The sequence below is a fragment of the Paramormyrops kingsleyae genome, chromosome 13 (genome assembly GCF_048594095.1).
Source record: "Paramormyrops kingsleyae isolate MSU_618 chromosome 13, PKINGS_0.4, whole genome shotgun sequence".
NCBI classification, from domain to species: domain Eukaryota; kingdom Metazoa; phylum Chordata; class Actinopteri; order Osteoglossiformes; family Mormyridae; genus Paramormyrops; species Paramormyrops kingsleyae.
This window is the reverse complement of record NC_132809.1, coordinates 31,613,974-31,629,544: the sequence shown is the minus strand read 5'-3', so window position 1 is coordinate 31,629,544 and position 15,571 is coordinate 31,613,974. Positions and strand designations below refer to the sequence as shown.

Genomic DNA, 15,571 nt, shown 5'->3' with positions numbered 1-15,571 from the left:
GGGGCTTATGGGTCTTAACGGTTAGTGGTATCAAGGATTCAACTGGTGTGGAGAACCTTCAATTAGTATGAGCACCTCCTCCTGGAGCTTAGCGGTAGCGCGGGACAGAAGAGATGGCAGATGGAATACTTACCAAACGGTCTTGTTGCTCTACCTATGTGAGAATGTGCCAGGGGAATTAATGTCAGGCAACTGTGATGTTGATTAGAACACAATGCAAATATTGAAGACATTTACAAAGTAGTTTTCAACTAAACCAAATGATGTCACACATTAAAAGTGTCCTCATTGGTACTTAAATGTATATTATTTTGGCTAATTACCGAAAACACACCACCCTCCTTCCATAAATTCAACATTTTTAGGTTTTCAGTTATTTTTATAGTCTTTTTTTGAACATGCAAAAAAAAAAAAAGAAGCAAGCTCTAGGACCCAAACCCACAGCCAGTAACGTTAAATTTTAGTGGGAATAGCTTTTAATCTGTTCTTACTGGAACTTCACTTGCATAGTGTGCATGTGCAAATTGCTTGTTATGGCAGATCTTCAAGTGGGTCTTTAAAAATCTTTAAATGGAAACAGGACTTAAGGAAAAGGAAATGAAACCAGAGAGAGAGTCTGGGGTCGATATGAAGAACTTGTACTCTATTCCTAACCACTAGCTGGTTTATCACGCTTCTCCTTGCTTATGTTGTTTGTACCATTACATCATTATCAACCAATCATGCATCAACCGATAGCTAATGACAGCTCTCCCCACTACGTGCTTGGAAGCCTCGATTCTCCCTTCACTACTAATTTACATCAATGTTCAAAAGACTGAATGAATACCATTCTTACAGGTTCATATATCAAGAGTTCCACGTCCATGAAGGTTTCATGCCTCAATACTGATACTGTATAAGGATTCGCTGCAAGCAGACAAAGGGATAAATATGCACAATAAATAAATTGACAGACTGAACACCTCAGTTGAAGTTACATTAGAAAAATAACCATCACCAAGTTTTACTTGCATATTTTATTTGCAAATGGCAAACAAAAAAGCTATAAAGAACCAAAACACTGCTTCACTTTTAATATAATCAACTGAAATTCACCCATAACTTTCTTTTTTTTCTGAACACAATGAGCCTGTTTATGCATGTATTATTTAACGTTTAATAAGGCTGATCCCATACTGTATGCCTCTACAGCAGTGGAATGTTCCAGGCCTCTCTCACAACCAATTGTCAAAACCAATTCCACGCTGCACTTCATGATGCAATCCACCTTGCCAATACACGTACTTGCTCATCAAAATGCTTGCATTTCTTTGTTTCTATCAAATCCTTAATCTTTGAACCAACAGGCAGGAAACAAAAAGGTGAAAAATTCTGAAGCAAGAGCTCACTACCTGCCAATAACTGATATTACGTACTTTAAATGTCATAGAGAATAGCTACCTTTCCCCTGCCATTCACTTCACGTGTTAATCTTCCAGTTTAAGTTAAACATTCATTTACTTAAACTCGATAGAACAAAAACACACACACGACAGCGCTTGTATATTTCACTGCTTGTTAGACATTTCTCATAAAATAAAACCTTCAGATCAACTGTCATTAAAAAAAACATGAAAACATATGTAACTATTTAATCCCATCTTAGACTGTTGCATAAAATAGGTAAAGTAAATAAATAAAAATAGTAAATAAATCTAGATTTCAAATGAAAAACCTTTCAAAGACAAAATTGGATTTGTTAAAATAAAAAAAAAAAAAAAAAAAAAAAACTGTAAATGCATGTATATATATATGAATTCGACCTAATAACACAGACAAAATGAGGCATCCACTGTTTTCAAATGATGGTATTTGACTTTTGAACCACTTTTTTGGTCGTTTTTTGGTATTTACGTCTCAAAAGAAAAGAAATAGAACTCACCCTCCCCAATGACCTGTAACAACATAAATCACATTTCGTCTGTATTCAGTAGTAAGGTTTGGCATTCCAAACAACAGTGAGAACTGAGAAGTCTCAAATAAAAATGCACCATACAAAAGAAGACTGTTTTTTTAAAAACAGTCAATTTTACAAAGACAAATTTCCTCCAGTCACGTATATAAAGGACTCATAATTCAAAATATATTTCTATTTTTCCGCATAGCAGGCAAACTGCCATTTATGGTAAACATGATTAATCTTGACTGAGCGCCAATACAAAGTTTCAGGTGCTAACATCAGTCACTGGATCTGGCTCTTTTGCATCAGCAACCTCTGCTCAGCCTCCATCAGCAGGTGCAGCTTATATCTTGCAATGGTCGTGTTCATGTTCCACAGAAACTCTGGCAGTGCCCCTTTTAGAAGAACCTCCATTGGCACAAACTGCAGGATCTGGGATGCCTGGCTGTCAGGCTCTTGGAAAGTGGACATCTGGCACTGCATGTCTTCCAGGAAGGTCAGTAGTTGACCGTTGGGCTGTTGTTGGTAGTCAATGCACAGCAGCATGGCAACAGGGCCCAGGGCATCAGAGGATATGGGGCACCTGAACGTGACAGAGCGGAAGCACTGATGCAAGGCAAGGACCAGCCCTGCTGTGACCCGTGTGAAGGCAGAGAGGATAGGCAGCACTAAGGATCCCCCCGCTTGAAGCCTTTGGAGCGCAAGCAAAATGCGGGTAAGAAATGCATGCTGATATCGTGGTTCACCATCATGGAGTGTTCTCTGATGCAATGTGCGGCAAGGGGGCTCCAGCGTGATCTTCACTAATGTCTTGTCCATCTCTGGTACATGGCTAAGCAAGGATGAGCTCCCCACAACCACACACCGACACCCCTGCCTACACGCGCTATTGTCCGGCTGACTGCATTCCAGCACCTCAGAAAGGATGGAGGAAGGCATTAGAGCCGTGCAAGAGCTGCAAGGTCGTACAAGCGGCCCCGCAGATCCACACTTTCCCAACTCTGACTGCTCCAGAGCTTCGTTTAAATGGCTCAGCAGTTCCAAGTCACAAAAGGGGGTGCTCTTGATTGTAGTCAACTGTGGACCGACCAAGATGTACCAATTATTCATGTCACAGTCTCTTGCTGGTCCTTCAAGCACACAGTCTGTTCCCATTCCCTGCAAGGCGTGTTCTTCAGCCTCCTCCCTGTAACAGCCCTTTAGAACCTTCTCCCTCCAAGTCATGGACTGCTGTTCTTTCCTTTCATTAAAGGATGCCGCCTGCTTTCTAGGACCAAAAAGTTTGCAATTCACAGCACAGCCTGGGATTATATTTTTTGAGATCCACTTGCTTCGCTGGAGGTACTGCACTCGAAACTGACAGAGGTAAAACTCCACCGCGCAGTCTCTCAATTGTTCCAGTCTCTGTTGCTGTTTGGCACTCATAGCTTGGAACAATTGCAGGTTTTCCTTAATCGTTTGAACCTGGTGCTTATGAAAGTACTTGCAGACATTTTCATGCTGTGTGAGGAAAGACTCTGGAATGAGAGTGTGGGGGAAGAGCGCTCCCAGGCTGGTGATATCAGGGCCGAAATTCCGGATCATTTTAGACAGCAAGGGTCTCACAGCTTCTTTGTTGCAGTAGTCCAAGCAGACGACGTAAACCTCTGAGTTGCCAGCCTTGCTGGTGGCTGGCTTGAAAACATTAACCTCGCGGAAGCAACAATTCAGTAAGTAGAGCAAGCAGACAGAAGAGTGTTCATAGAGCGTGAACATCTTTAGGACAAACGAGCCTCCCTCTCCAAGCAGAAGCAGCGCAGCTACCGTCTCACAGTAGTGCAGTGGGGCCACCACAGCTTCCTGCTCATCTGGGCTTCCCTGACAGTCAAAGCTTCCATCTGCCGTGACCAGATCAATGGTGGACATGTTTCTGGTCAAATGCTGCAGCTCAAGCAGATGCTTCTGCAGCATTATATCTCCAGTATTATCACTACCAAAAAACCACCAGGGTAGCGTGTTGATAATCAAGCGATCATCTGTAATCATGGTGCTAGTGGAATTGCCTTCGTGATAAGGGTTCAGGGTGTTGGCGATCCATTGCCAGTCACAGAAAGAGGAGCTGGTTTTCAGGTAGTGGTTAAGACTGGCAATGAAAGCGCCCGGAGCTTCACAGAGGTGCACGGAATTCAGCTCCCCACACTGTAGGACCTTGTCAGGGATCGGATGAAAATTGCACAAGATCTCATAAAACTTGCACCACGCCTGGGTGCAGATTTCTGCATTAGCAGTGACACGTACCTGGGCTATTATCTTACCAGCTCTATTGGTGAAGGACGTGTGCTGGTGCCACACCTCCAGGTTTTTGTCACTTAGCTGGTTCTTGACAGCATTTAAGGAATTCTTCAGAGCTTGCAAGCAGCCATGTTGCTGGGCGGTGTGCGTAAATGACTCACTGGGATCTGGAATGCACCAGCCCTCTGACCGCGGTTTATTGTATTTGGTCTTTTTTTTGAATAGTTCCTTGATTTCTTCAGCAACATCCACACTGAAGGAGTTAAGATCCAATGATTTTCCAGTTTTAATTTTCCTTCTCCGTCCTTGGGCTCCACTCATCCTCTCAGATTTCCTTATGCCTAAATCATAAATAATAAACAGACAGGGAAGTAAGTACACGTATAATAAGCAGAAGAGATTCTCAGTAAACAAATGCAAATTTATACTTAATGCAGTTTATAACCTACGAGTGCAATGTGTGCGTTTACGGATGACGCGACGTTACGCAAGCGGTGTTGCTGCTCTTTCTTGCGCGTGGGGTGTACATTAATCTGGATTAAAGGTCATGTCCACCACAGGACAGTGTGAGAAAACCATCTTGGTCGGCTCCTTTTGGTCTCACTTGTTTGCACGAGGCTGTGGCATGAAATGTTGTACACTCGGTACCTGAACATCGCGTTGCTAATTTTATAATACTTCTGCAGCATTCTCCATATTCTAACCACTGCTCCACATTGTACTGGTACTTCACTCTGCCACATATTGCTCTACTACCTTGTGTTGAACGTTGTATTAAAATGTTGCTAGATATCTCATAGTAGTATTTCGTACTTAGTATTACACCTGCATGATACTGGAAAAATCTAATTTTTTTGCAATAAATATAGCAATATTTATAAAGAAAAATCTTGTCCAAAATAAATCAATCACGAACACATCTATTTATGAGGGATTTAAACAAGGATGAAAATGATTAGATTTGGCTTGGAGAGCACCTGCAGATGCTCATCTAAAAGTAGCAGCAGTAAACTTTAACGTTAAACACATACTAGGTGTTCTTGAAAAGGAGCGGTCATTAAAATGGCAAAGCTTGCCAAGTTTTGTTTCCAATAACAAATACAAATGTTCTAACGAAACGTAAACCCCACGCTCTCTGTGAATTTTATCACCAAGATTTCTAAATACTGGAACTGTACTGAAAATTAACGCTGCTTATGAAAGTAGGCAAGTCAGAATTTCATGTTACAATTTCATTGTACTTTGCACACACGCCACTGCTTTCTTAGCTCAGACTGAATTCAGAAGCAGAAGAAACATAAAACCAGACTGAGGCCAGATATTTTTCTGGTTTCTGAGAGCACCAAGAACATCATAATCATGGAGCTGTCAGTGCCAAGAACAGAGATGGAAGGCCAAGTGTATGCCCATCGAAGCAGGCTGTAGGGGATCTGTGGGTCACTCACCCCACAGAGCCCTCAGTGTACTAGGCATCACAGGAAGATAAAAGGAGCAGGGCCATCAAGAACATCAACGAAGCAGCTTAGAAAGCCTCGAGATGGCTCAGGATCCGGAGAGGAGATCCATGGGGATTAGGGCTCGCTACCTGAACACCCGCCGCGGTCTGATCAACTGTGGCGGGGTCGAGGGTGTCTGATGTTGAACGACCTGAATGATCCGATGACTCCAGGTTACGTCACTGATGATGTGTTCAGGTGCATCACATGATGTATGTAAGAACTTAACTACCATTAAATTTTGAAGGAACCGGTAACTGTATAAATGTGTCCATCACATGACTCCCTGGTACATCTAAGCCCCCACCCTATGTTAGTCAATCAGATTGTTCCCAGTTGAGTGCTTGGAATATTTTCTCTCTTGCTTCTGAAAATATTAAAATTTTTAATATCTTCCCACCACTCAATCTTAAATAAAAATTAGATGCTACTTTAATACTAACTGTACTGTATATAAACATACGGTGGATATACCAGCTCCTGGTAAGGTCACCGTTGCTCCATATATTCTCAGCTTCCTGAAGACTGTGTTTTTGCACTCTTCTTCTGACTGAAACCTTTCGACAATGAGATCCCTTTGATGGTTTGTCTCTGTGAACCATGGCTTTTGCTGTAGGATGCAACTGAGTAAATGTCAGGAAATTCCGACTAGGACAACTGAACTTTACTTGGGGTAATCAGGGGTAATTGATGGCAGGTATGTACCCAAAAAGAGTGAATGCTGTAATTAAGTTCAAAGGTGCGCCAACAAAGCATTAATTTAAGAGTGTGCACACTCATGCAACCAGCGTATTGAATGTTTTTCATTTTTGAAATCATTGACTCATTTTTTACATCACAAAAACATGTCAACAATTTATAACCTCTGTAATCCTGTGACAAAACATGATTATACTGCACCCAAGATTTTGGGTGGAACTGCATCGCATGTAGCTTAACATCATACCCAGGATGAAGCAACTGCAAGTTAAGGGCATTACTCAAGGGTCCAATGGAGGAGAATTACTCATGGGATTTACAAGATTCAAACCAACAACCTTCCACTTAGCATAGATCCCTAGCCTCAGAGCTACCAGTCTGCCTCCATTCTACTAGACCTGAATAACATTTCTTGCACAAGGTTTTGGGTAAAAAAAAAAAGGGCCAATTTCACAACCACCTTAATAGCTATTAGCACATGTAACATGCTGATTTAACTTTCAAAATCAAGCACAGTATCATATGTCAGTAACCCTTTAATCTCATGTTTAACTCAAACATTAGAATATGGATTGGGTTCAAAATGAAATTATAACGCTTCAGCATTGGGGTCAGAACTTGTTACAACAGCTACAGATTAGTGTTGGGTGATGTATACCTAATTGGCATACGATGATGTCTACAGTGAAACATAGTGATATATAGGCTTGTCATGTAACGGTACTTCAGATTTTTCCTGGCTCAACATTGGTATGCCTTTCAGCCATCAATGATAGACGATAGCACTGTCCATCAGTCCAACCCTACTACAGATTTTATATCTATGCTGAGCTTGAAGCAAATGTTCTTTTTTAAACAACATGCCAACGATGCACAAAAGAATGATTTCTGGTTTTCATGGAAGCTTGTACTATTTTTAATTAGTATACAGTGCTTTGTACAAGTCTGATTCAGTTGAGCCAGCCATTTCCGCAAATTTTATTACAATGGTAGAAGAGGGACATAACAGCTTTCAGCAGCTGTATTATTTAATAGATTTGTTGCACTTGTCACAACACACTCTCTTACAATCGTAAAATATAAATCTTAACATGGAAACTTCAGTTACAGGGAAAACAACATTACTACGTAAATAATATATGTCAGAAAAATAAGCGCCGTGGAACATCCTTGTTACCTCGATCTTATATTTTAATTCAAAATCTTCGATATTGAAATAAAAAATGTAAGGGTGCGTTTTGTGGATATTTAGCACACGTTTTAGAGCAGGGGTCTCCAACTCCGGTCCTGGAGAGCTACCGTCCAGTAGGTTTTCTATCATACCTGGCTTCTGATGAGCCGCACCTGTTCTCAGGTAAATACCAGGGCCAGGTGTGGCTCATCAGAAGCAAAGTGGGACAGAAAACCTACTGGATAGTAGCTCTCCAGGACCGGAGTTGGAGACCCCTGTTTTAGAGAGATTAAAATATAATTTCATTATCATAACACGGTATTTTGTGGAAAACCTTCTGGCAGCTGCATGCTACTTTGAGCAAGTCTCCCAACTGTATACAAAAATGTATAGCTCGAAATTGTTTTGGATTAGCATATTTTGTAAAATTTACATTTAGTGGATTAATGGTCATTAACAAGTAAACCGATTAACACGGCTGGAGAAATTGCGGTTAAACACCGTAATCGGACCAACCAGGACTTGAATTACAGCCTTAAGTTACAAGTCCATATTCTTAACTACAACTGGCATTCTGGCAGGATCAATCTTCTTGATACCATGTAACACAACATACTTGTGTATATTGCCAACAGGCCAGATCTCAGCAATTAAAACGTCCTATTTAGATATTACCATTGACAACCCACAGAAATATCTCAAATGCTACCAGTGATGATACCCACACAAAAAGTTTTCAACGGACAGGTAAATCGCACAAAACACGTACCTTTAACTGCCACCACAGATGCTACAACCAAACAGCAGCGGTCCAATTAATTTTATAATATAGTTTGGCCGCAAAACTGCAAATGTTTATCATGACAGAATAACAAAATTCCCAGGAGAAATTTTATTACAATAGCAGAAAAGGGGCGTAACCGCTGTCCGCAGCTGTATTTAATAGATTTGTTGCACTTGTCACAACACACTCCCTTACAATAGTAAAATAGAAATCTTAACATGGAAAACCAGTTCAGTCACATTATTACGTAATATCTGGCAGAAAAATAACAAGCGCCGTGGAACATCCTCTTTTTTGATAAAGAATTACGTCTCAGATAAAAGCTCAACTTGAGAGCGTCTGTAAAGGAGGACAAAACGCCAAAAAAGCGAATGAACTTCAGGAGAGCACGGGGATCTCATCTGGGCCTACTTCGGCTAAAACTTGGTTAAACTCGAGCGGTCCCCATGTTTTTCACGCTCAGTCCGTTGCCTCAGATGCTGCTACACCACATACTTAGAATGATCCAATTTGGTTAGTATAGTTACCTTCACATTTCACTGTCCTTAACCCACGACGAACTAGTTATCCACCTTGGCTGCAGTTACTGAGCATGCGCGAATGCGCGCACGGCTGTGACGTCAACAAACAAAATAGGTAGCAAATGCCCTGTAATTCATACCTACAGCGGGGAACCGCTAGTTAAGCTAACTACACCGGCACACCTTTGTGTAGCAGCTTAATAGCTGATTTCGGAACCGATTAGTTATTGTTATTTAAACCATTTGAATTAATAATAGTACTAATTAATAATAGTTCAAATTAATAATAGTACTAACAATACTGTAATAAAACAACATACGAAGAAATATTATAAAATGAAAATTGATACAATAACAAAAACAAAAGGGGGTGAAATTCTGATCACCCAAAACAGGAAAATCTGAACGACAGGTACGGTGAAATGAATGCAAAGTGGCAAAAGCACACTAGAATGAAACGTAACGGAAGAAAAATTAAACGCCAGTTCATTTTTTAATATTCAAAATACTTTCGTTTTTGTGCTATCGGTATTAAACACAAAACCGCTAGCACAGATAAACCAATCACTATAACAGTATTACAAATGTCTGCTACTTATTTCCGGGATTTCACGATAATTTGCCTGGGTTGTATATTAACTCATACCAAACCTCAATGCCTACCCCAGCCTTCAATCTGAAGTCCAATCCAATCAGAGTGACCATAACTAATTTAACAAATCGGAAAGCAGTTTATTGTAGCGCATGGAGATACGGTGCTATGGCAACCACCAAGCTAAAGACTCTGAAAGATGTACGGAGGGAGGACTGATTGTACTTCTGTAAGTATAGCTAAGTAGAGCATTTAAGACGTACAGTGTATGCGTCGACCGGCTTTACCCACCTGTATGCATTTAGCAACATTGTTTGTTTAAGGATAAATCTTTTTTAAATGTATTATATCGTGCTTGCCAGTTTCTGGGTAACTAAATTGGTACGCCACAATTAAATCGCAAAGGCCCTCGAGTTAGAAAGAAATAGCACTTTATAAGTTACCTTATGTTGCTTATTTATTTCATGTTTTATTCCATTTTCAGATGCTCACAAATTTGAAATGTTAAGCGGAATGGACAAACCTGCACCCGCCGTTTTGTCCCAGGGCTTGATGAGCAAAGTAAGGGCATCACGCCACCACAAACTACTCGAAGAGCAGCACCAGCAAATTAGAGTAAGTTTCCTTTTTTAAATAGATCATTATTGAATTAATTAGCCCAAGAGAATTTCTTTAACCAATTTCCTGTTTATTTCATTTCACGTTGTAGGATAAGATTGAATATACTTATGCTTAAATATACATTAATATGTATTTTGCTATGTTCGAAGCCATTTTGGTTGCAAAATAAAGTTCCTTTACATGAACTGTATCCCGGCTCTTTTTGTATACATCTCTGGAGACTTGGGGCAGTTTTATCATTAACAAAATAACAGGGTTACAAGAAAAATGCAATAAGGAAACTACTATATTGAATCCTTTCTTATTGTGAAATCCACTACTTGTGCCTCTGCACATTTTAATTGAAATGAATTGATGTTTTATTTGCCATTTGCGAAGTACAGGTATATTGTAATGTTTCTTTTGACTTATCCCATCATGCTCTCCTGTGAGACACATACCATTGAGAATGATGCTTGGGGTTCAAGTGCAGGGTCACGCCATTTACCCGGGGTGCCTCTGGAGCATTTCAGGGGGTAATGGGCCCACGCTTCAGGGCCCAGTGGACATATAACTAGTCTGCCAAAGACTTGAAGCAGCAACCTTTCGGTCACAGGCCCAGAGGCCTTACCTGCAGAGCTGCACACTGCCCCAAATATGCATTTCCAGTTTGTTGATTGGCTGATGTGGCAAAATAATTTGCAAGTTTTCCCACTCAATCAAGCTGTTATTTTGATACTTGTCATGTTTGAAGGAACAATGCCAAGCTTAACTTCTGGTATAACTCATTGTGAAATTCAATTTTAAAGCACACAATAAGTATAAATGAACATATCTCTGTTGAAAATCATTTGCTTTCATTTCAATGTAACACAATATAAAATTGCTTAAGATATCAGAGAGTGACTCCTAAATGATACTCTATTAAAGAGTGAGAATTATAAGGTAACTGAGAAAATAAAATATATCTCGTTCATTATGTGTTTTGGGATAGTTTGCACTTTGCTGTCCTCTTTCTGATGCCAGGATAAGTGCAAGTCTGTGTTTTTCTATTTCAGGAAGGTATTCTTTTATGAAAAAGGAAATATTCTTGAAACATGCTCATATAAAATACTTCATGAATAGATATGGATACATAAATATTTTTTGATGAATATAAACAAGCTATATTTTCCCACTGTTAATTGTTTTGAATTCAGCATTGAAAGAAAAATTTAGCATATTAACATTTTAGTCCACTGATCTTCAACTAATCAGCTGAAGTGCTTTGTCTATTTGGATTTTAGACATACCTGGCATTCTTATGGGTAATTTTCTTGCAAATTATTATTGCCATAGCAAGAGCAGTACTCTGAAACATTTTCATACTGCAGTATGCTTTTCAGTAGTAATTTAAAAATCTGAGATTTAATTAGATGTGCTGATGATATTTTCTTTGTAATGTTGCAGATATATTAGATTCAGTGGTTGTTGATTGTTGTCCTTTTCTCGATTCAGATGACTCCATCTGCGTTTGCCCACGAAATGTCCCTATCTACAGAGCAGCGTCTGGTAAACACACATGCAATGCATCCGCCTCGGATTCTGGAGGTCCTAGATATGAGCGAAACCACTCACCAGAAGGTAAGAACAGAATGTATTGTTATACAGAGGGCGATTATGCTGACCCACGCATACTGAAATGCCTGCAATAATAACACATACACCCCGTATTAGTCTTAAGGAAAATACCAATGAGTAAGCATGACTTAACTGTACTGATTTTTATTTAGGCCTTTTGTGTTTAAATATTGGCTAGTTATTAAACAAGATGATATCTGTTCTGCTCGCTCTGGAAATATAACAGAAAATAAAATCTGCATGTTCTGTATCCTTTACATAAAGTGTCCTCCATGAAATAATATGACTTTGTGTTCATTTTATGTTACAATGAGATCATAAGAATGCTGCTTTATGGGATTCTTCATTGGAAGACAGGAACTACCACAACCTGATCCTAAAATCATCCTGCTTTGGTTTATATCAATGCATAAAGACACAGAGGCATAGTCATTTATCGGATGACAGTTTGGGAGCAATACTTGTGTCTAGGAAGCTGTGTCTTTAAATCCCTGATTGTGACTGTAGTGTTTAACGTTACAATGGATAAGCCTGGCTGATAATCTCACAATGGCATAATGGCATTTCTGCATTACACAGTAGAAAAGGCACATTACTTATCCTTAATGTCAGTGAAAAGAATGGATGCGCCATCTCTACACTGTCCTGTAGGTTCATCACGCTTTTATTGGTCCGTTCGATCAACATATTTATTACGGAAAAGATGAAACTCAAGCCATTATTCCTTCAGTACAGCAGCCAAGGCCAAAGATTGCTGTGGTAATTGCATTGGCCAGAGACTCCGGATATGTAGAATCTTAGGGATCAAACAATCTGGATCATGTATCTCTTGGTTTTCCCTTTTCTGCATTATTTTGCCCTCTTCCCTTTCTTTATGGCTTAGGACAGAGTCTGAACAGGCCGCTTTGTAGACTCCTGTGCACTTGTTGGGGCTTATTTTATGAATGCCTCTAAATTGTTTCTGGATTCATATTTTCTTCCTCTTCTCAACAGCAACGAAAAAAAATCAATAAACTTTAGCTGTTTTGGGTTTTCCTTTGCTGCATAGCGCAGTATTCGCATGAATAGATTTTGAGCCCCTGGCCAACTAGAATGGCTCAGTGCAGCTAATTAAATACAAAGTCATGCCCTGAAATTGAGAGAAAGAAGTGGACAGAAGGAGGTGATGGGTGGGGGATGTTGGGCTGGGGTGGGGGCTACATTCTCACACTTTTATTTGTGATTGTTGGGACTGATGTCCTTGGTCCTATTGCCTGCAGAGGCAAAACTGTGAAATAGCTACATCAGACATCAGGGTATAATGACAAGAGTGAAGTAAAACTTTCTAAGCCAATACGCGCTCGTGCAGTTTTCCCTAGCCGTCACGGCAAATATGTATTTTTATCCCATCGTCAATCGAAGGGTCCCTTCCATCAAATCTTTGATAAAAAATGGTGCACAGACCAGTGACTTGACAGTTTGACATAGACCTCCCTCTGCTAAAAGAGATATTGACACACACTCCATCACTTATAAGGTGCGGCAGTCAGTCAGCATCAAGTGAAAAGCACTTAAAGACAGCTGATGACTGTCATTTTTTGAGCAGAATTTATGTTTGTGTGGCACAGTTTGAGTCTGTGGTCTAAGTGATTTTGAAGGAACTCAGAGCTTCCCTGGTTTAGTAAACACTTACCTTCATGCAACACGCAGTGAAACAGTATTATCATAGGTAACACTTTACTTGAGGGGGAACAAATAGTATATTAAACTCATGTATTAATTTACCGCAAGCTAAGTCTTAGTTACATATTGATCTCATGTTTGTTCATCATTAATGAATCGTGACATCTTTTATCTCAAGCAGTTGCTGTATTTGTTGCTACTGTATATCTGTTAATTCTGTAAACCTTTGTGAAATACTGAAAGAACTACTGAAGGAACAAGTACAGAATAATGTGAAATAGTGATCTGATGTTTGTTCACCCTTAATGAATCTTGACGCATCTTTTATCTGAACTATCTACTGTATTTGTTCATGATTTGTACTTCAGTATAGTAACTGAGTTAGTACTATTTGTGCTGATTATAATTACCCCTTTCCATTCCCTTTTCCCATTTTCAGTTTTCATCTGTAGACATTGACCAGGCTTTGTTCCAGCCTTTCCCCTCAGAGATAGTGTTCCAAAACTACTCTCCTTCTGAGTCGTACGAGGTACCGCTGGTGCTTCGCAATACTGACAAGGTAAGGCAGATGTCAAAGTGGAGAAATTTTGGCAGGCTTAATGCATTCATTAGAGGTAGAAGTCAATGATGCCATACGGACAAATGACCCATATACCCATCTGCATTGTTTACATTTGCATTTTATATAGCAGAAACTTTTATCCAGAGTGTTGTACATTTTTTAGACATCAGTGTCAGCTTGCTTGGGGGTTAAGGGCTCTGCAATTACTCTGCCAACTCTGGTATTTACTTGTTATCACCTTGAAACTTGCTCACGAAGAGGCATCATGTCTTCTTTTGTATACTCATATCTGTGTCCCTTTTACCAATCTTCTATACACAGGATGTATTTAGGGTTTATTCTAAATGACCACTATTGGATTAATGGATGGTTACCAAGACAAAAGAGCTAATCTGTTAGACTTGGGATTTCCTATGGTATTTGATAGTGCAGTTATTCTTTTTCAGTGATAGGAATATCTGCTTAGGCCTGATGTAAATGCATTGTGCTCAGTCATGCCATCATATCTTGTTATGATGTTTCACTGCAGACTGACTCTGATGCGTCTGATGTTTGTGATTCAGAGTGTATGTGTTGTGGCTTTTCAGATCCCGCGCTTGGTGAAGGTTGTGGAGGAGGAATCCTTGTACTTTAAAGTAATTAGCCCTGCGGACATGTGCAGTAAAGTCGCTCCGGGGTTGGCATCCACGTTCACTGTTCTCTTCACGCCCCAAGAGAACAAGGTAAAGCACGGAGGGTGACTTTGTGTCACACATGAGATTACAACGCGCTTGCAGTCCAGCTGCCCAATGCCTGCCTGAGAGTGATGTGCAAATGTAGCTGGCTGGATTATGTCAGCATACATTATGCATTTGATAAATAACAATCCAGTACTGGCACAGTAGAGAGAGACAAACTGCTGTGGAAATTCACAGACACAGAGAGAAAGATTAACAAAAACGCCAGCAACAGATATTTACATCATTCATGTCAATGCCAAGAAGTATTGGGGTAGTCGCATGATACTCTTGCACAGTCCACTGTGTGCAAGAACTCCTTCACATCCTGCACTGTGATTCCTCTCCACATGTAACCCTGTAAGTCAGTGTTTCCCCACCCGGTCCTCTGGGACCCACAGACTATCCGTGTTTTTGCTCCCTTCCAGCTTCCTGCCAGACAGTCCACATTTTAGCTCCTACTGGGAGATGGGAGGGAGCAAAAACATGAACTGCATGCGGGTCCCCGAGGACTGGTTTGGGAAACACTGCTGTAAGCGGTAGCGGATGGGAGATGAAGGTTAATGCTGCTCCGTTCACTTCCATCTGTGTCGGGAGCATTTATTCTTGTTTGTTCTCTCTGGCTGTTGACATTTCTTAAGAAAAGTCACATGGCTGCTCTCACGTGGAAAAATAATTGATTCTGAAATGCTGGACAGGTATTCGGAAGTCAGCTGTGCTGAATGACATCAAAATGTCAAGGTATCTTGTAGATGAGTTTACATTTTCTCTCATGATATAACTCACAATAAAAATATCTCTGACAAAATTTTGACTCAGTTTTTGTGTGATGCATCAGACAGATATTAATGCACGATACTGTGAGAAATATCGTTCTGAAGCAGATCTATCCGTAACCATTTGAGACCCAGGGACAACAATGTCACGTCTCTGTG

At 40.2% G+C, this 15,571-nt stretch overlaps 2 protein-coding genes across 3 annotated transcripts in view; one reads left to right on the top strand and one right to left on the bottom strand.

The window, feature by feature from the left end:
* Positions 1-1,001: 1,001 nt before the first annotated feature.
* On the bottom strand, positions 1,002-9,016 carry cmtr2 (cap methyltransferase 2). 2 transcript variants are annotated; one of them, XM_023827100.2, is made up of 2 exons: positions 8,891-9,016; positions 1,002-4,554 (listed from the first exon to the last, which is right to left on the bottom strand). In XM_023827100.2, the coding sequence occupies exon 2, from the start codon at positions 4,532-4,534 to the stop codon at positions 2,225-2,227; it is 2,310 nt and encodes a 769-aa protein (XP_023682868.1). In that variant the 5' UTR covers positions 4,535-4,554; positions 8,891-9,016; the 3' UTR covers positions 1,002-2,224. The 2 variants fall into 2 exon arrangements, with proteins under 2 accessions (XP_023682868.1, XP_023682870.1); XM_023827102.2 differs by lacking the exon at positions 8,891-9,016 and adding an exon at positions 8,349-8,884.
* LOC111851835 (hydrocephalus-inducing protein-like) overlaps positions 8,952-15,571 on the top strand; it is a 32,905-nt gene continuing 26,285 nt past the window's right edge. The window contains exons 1-5 of the mRNA XM_023827099.2: positions 8,952-9,705; positions 9,961-10,091; positions 11,574-11,699; positions 13,798-13,917; positions 14,508-14,642. Of these exons, the coding sequence (XP_023682867.2) occupies positions 9,978-10,091; positions 11,574-11,699; positions 13,798-13,917; positions 14,508-14,642 (495 nt within the window). The 5' untranslated portion in view covers positions 8,952-9,705; positions 9,961-9,977. The remainder of the gene's footprint in view (positions 9,706-9,960; positions 10,092-11,573; positions 11,700-13,797; positions 13,918-14,507; positions 14,643-15,571) is intronic.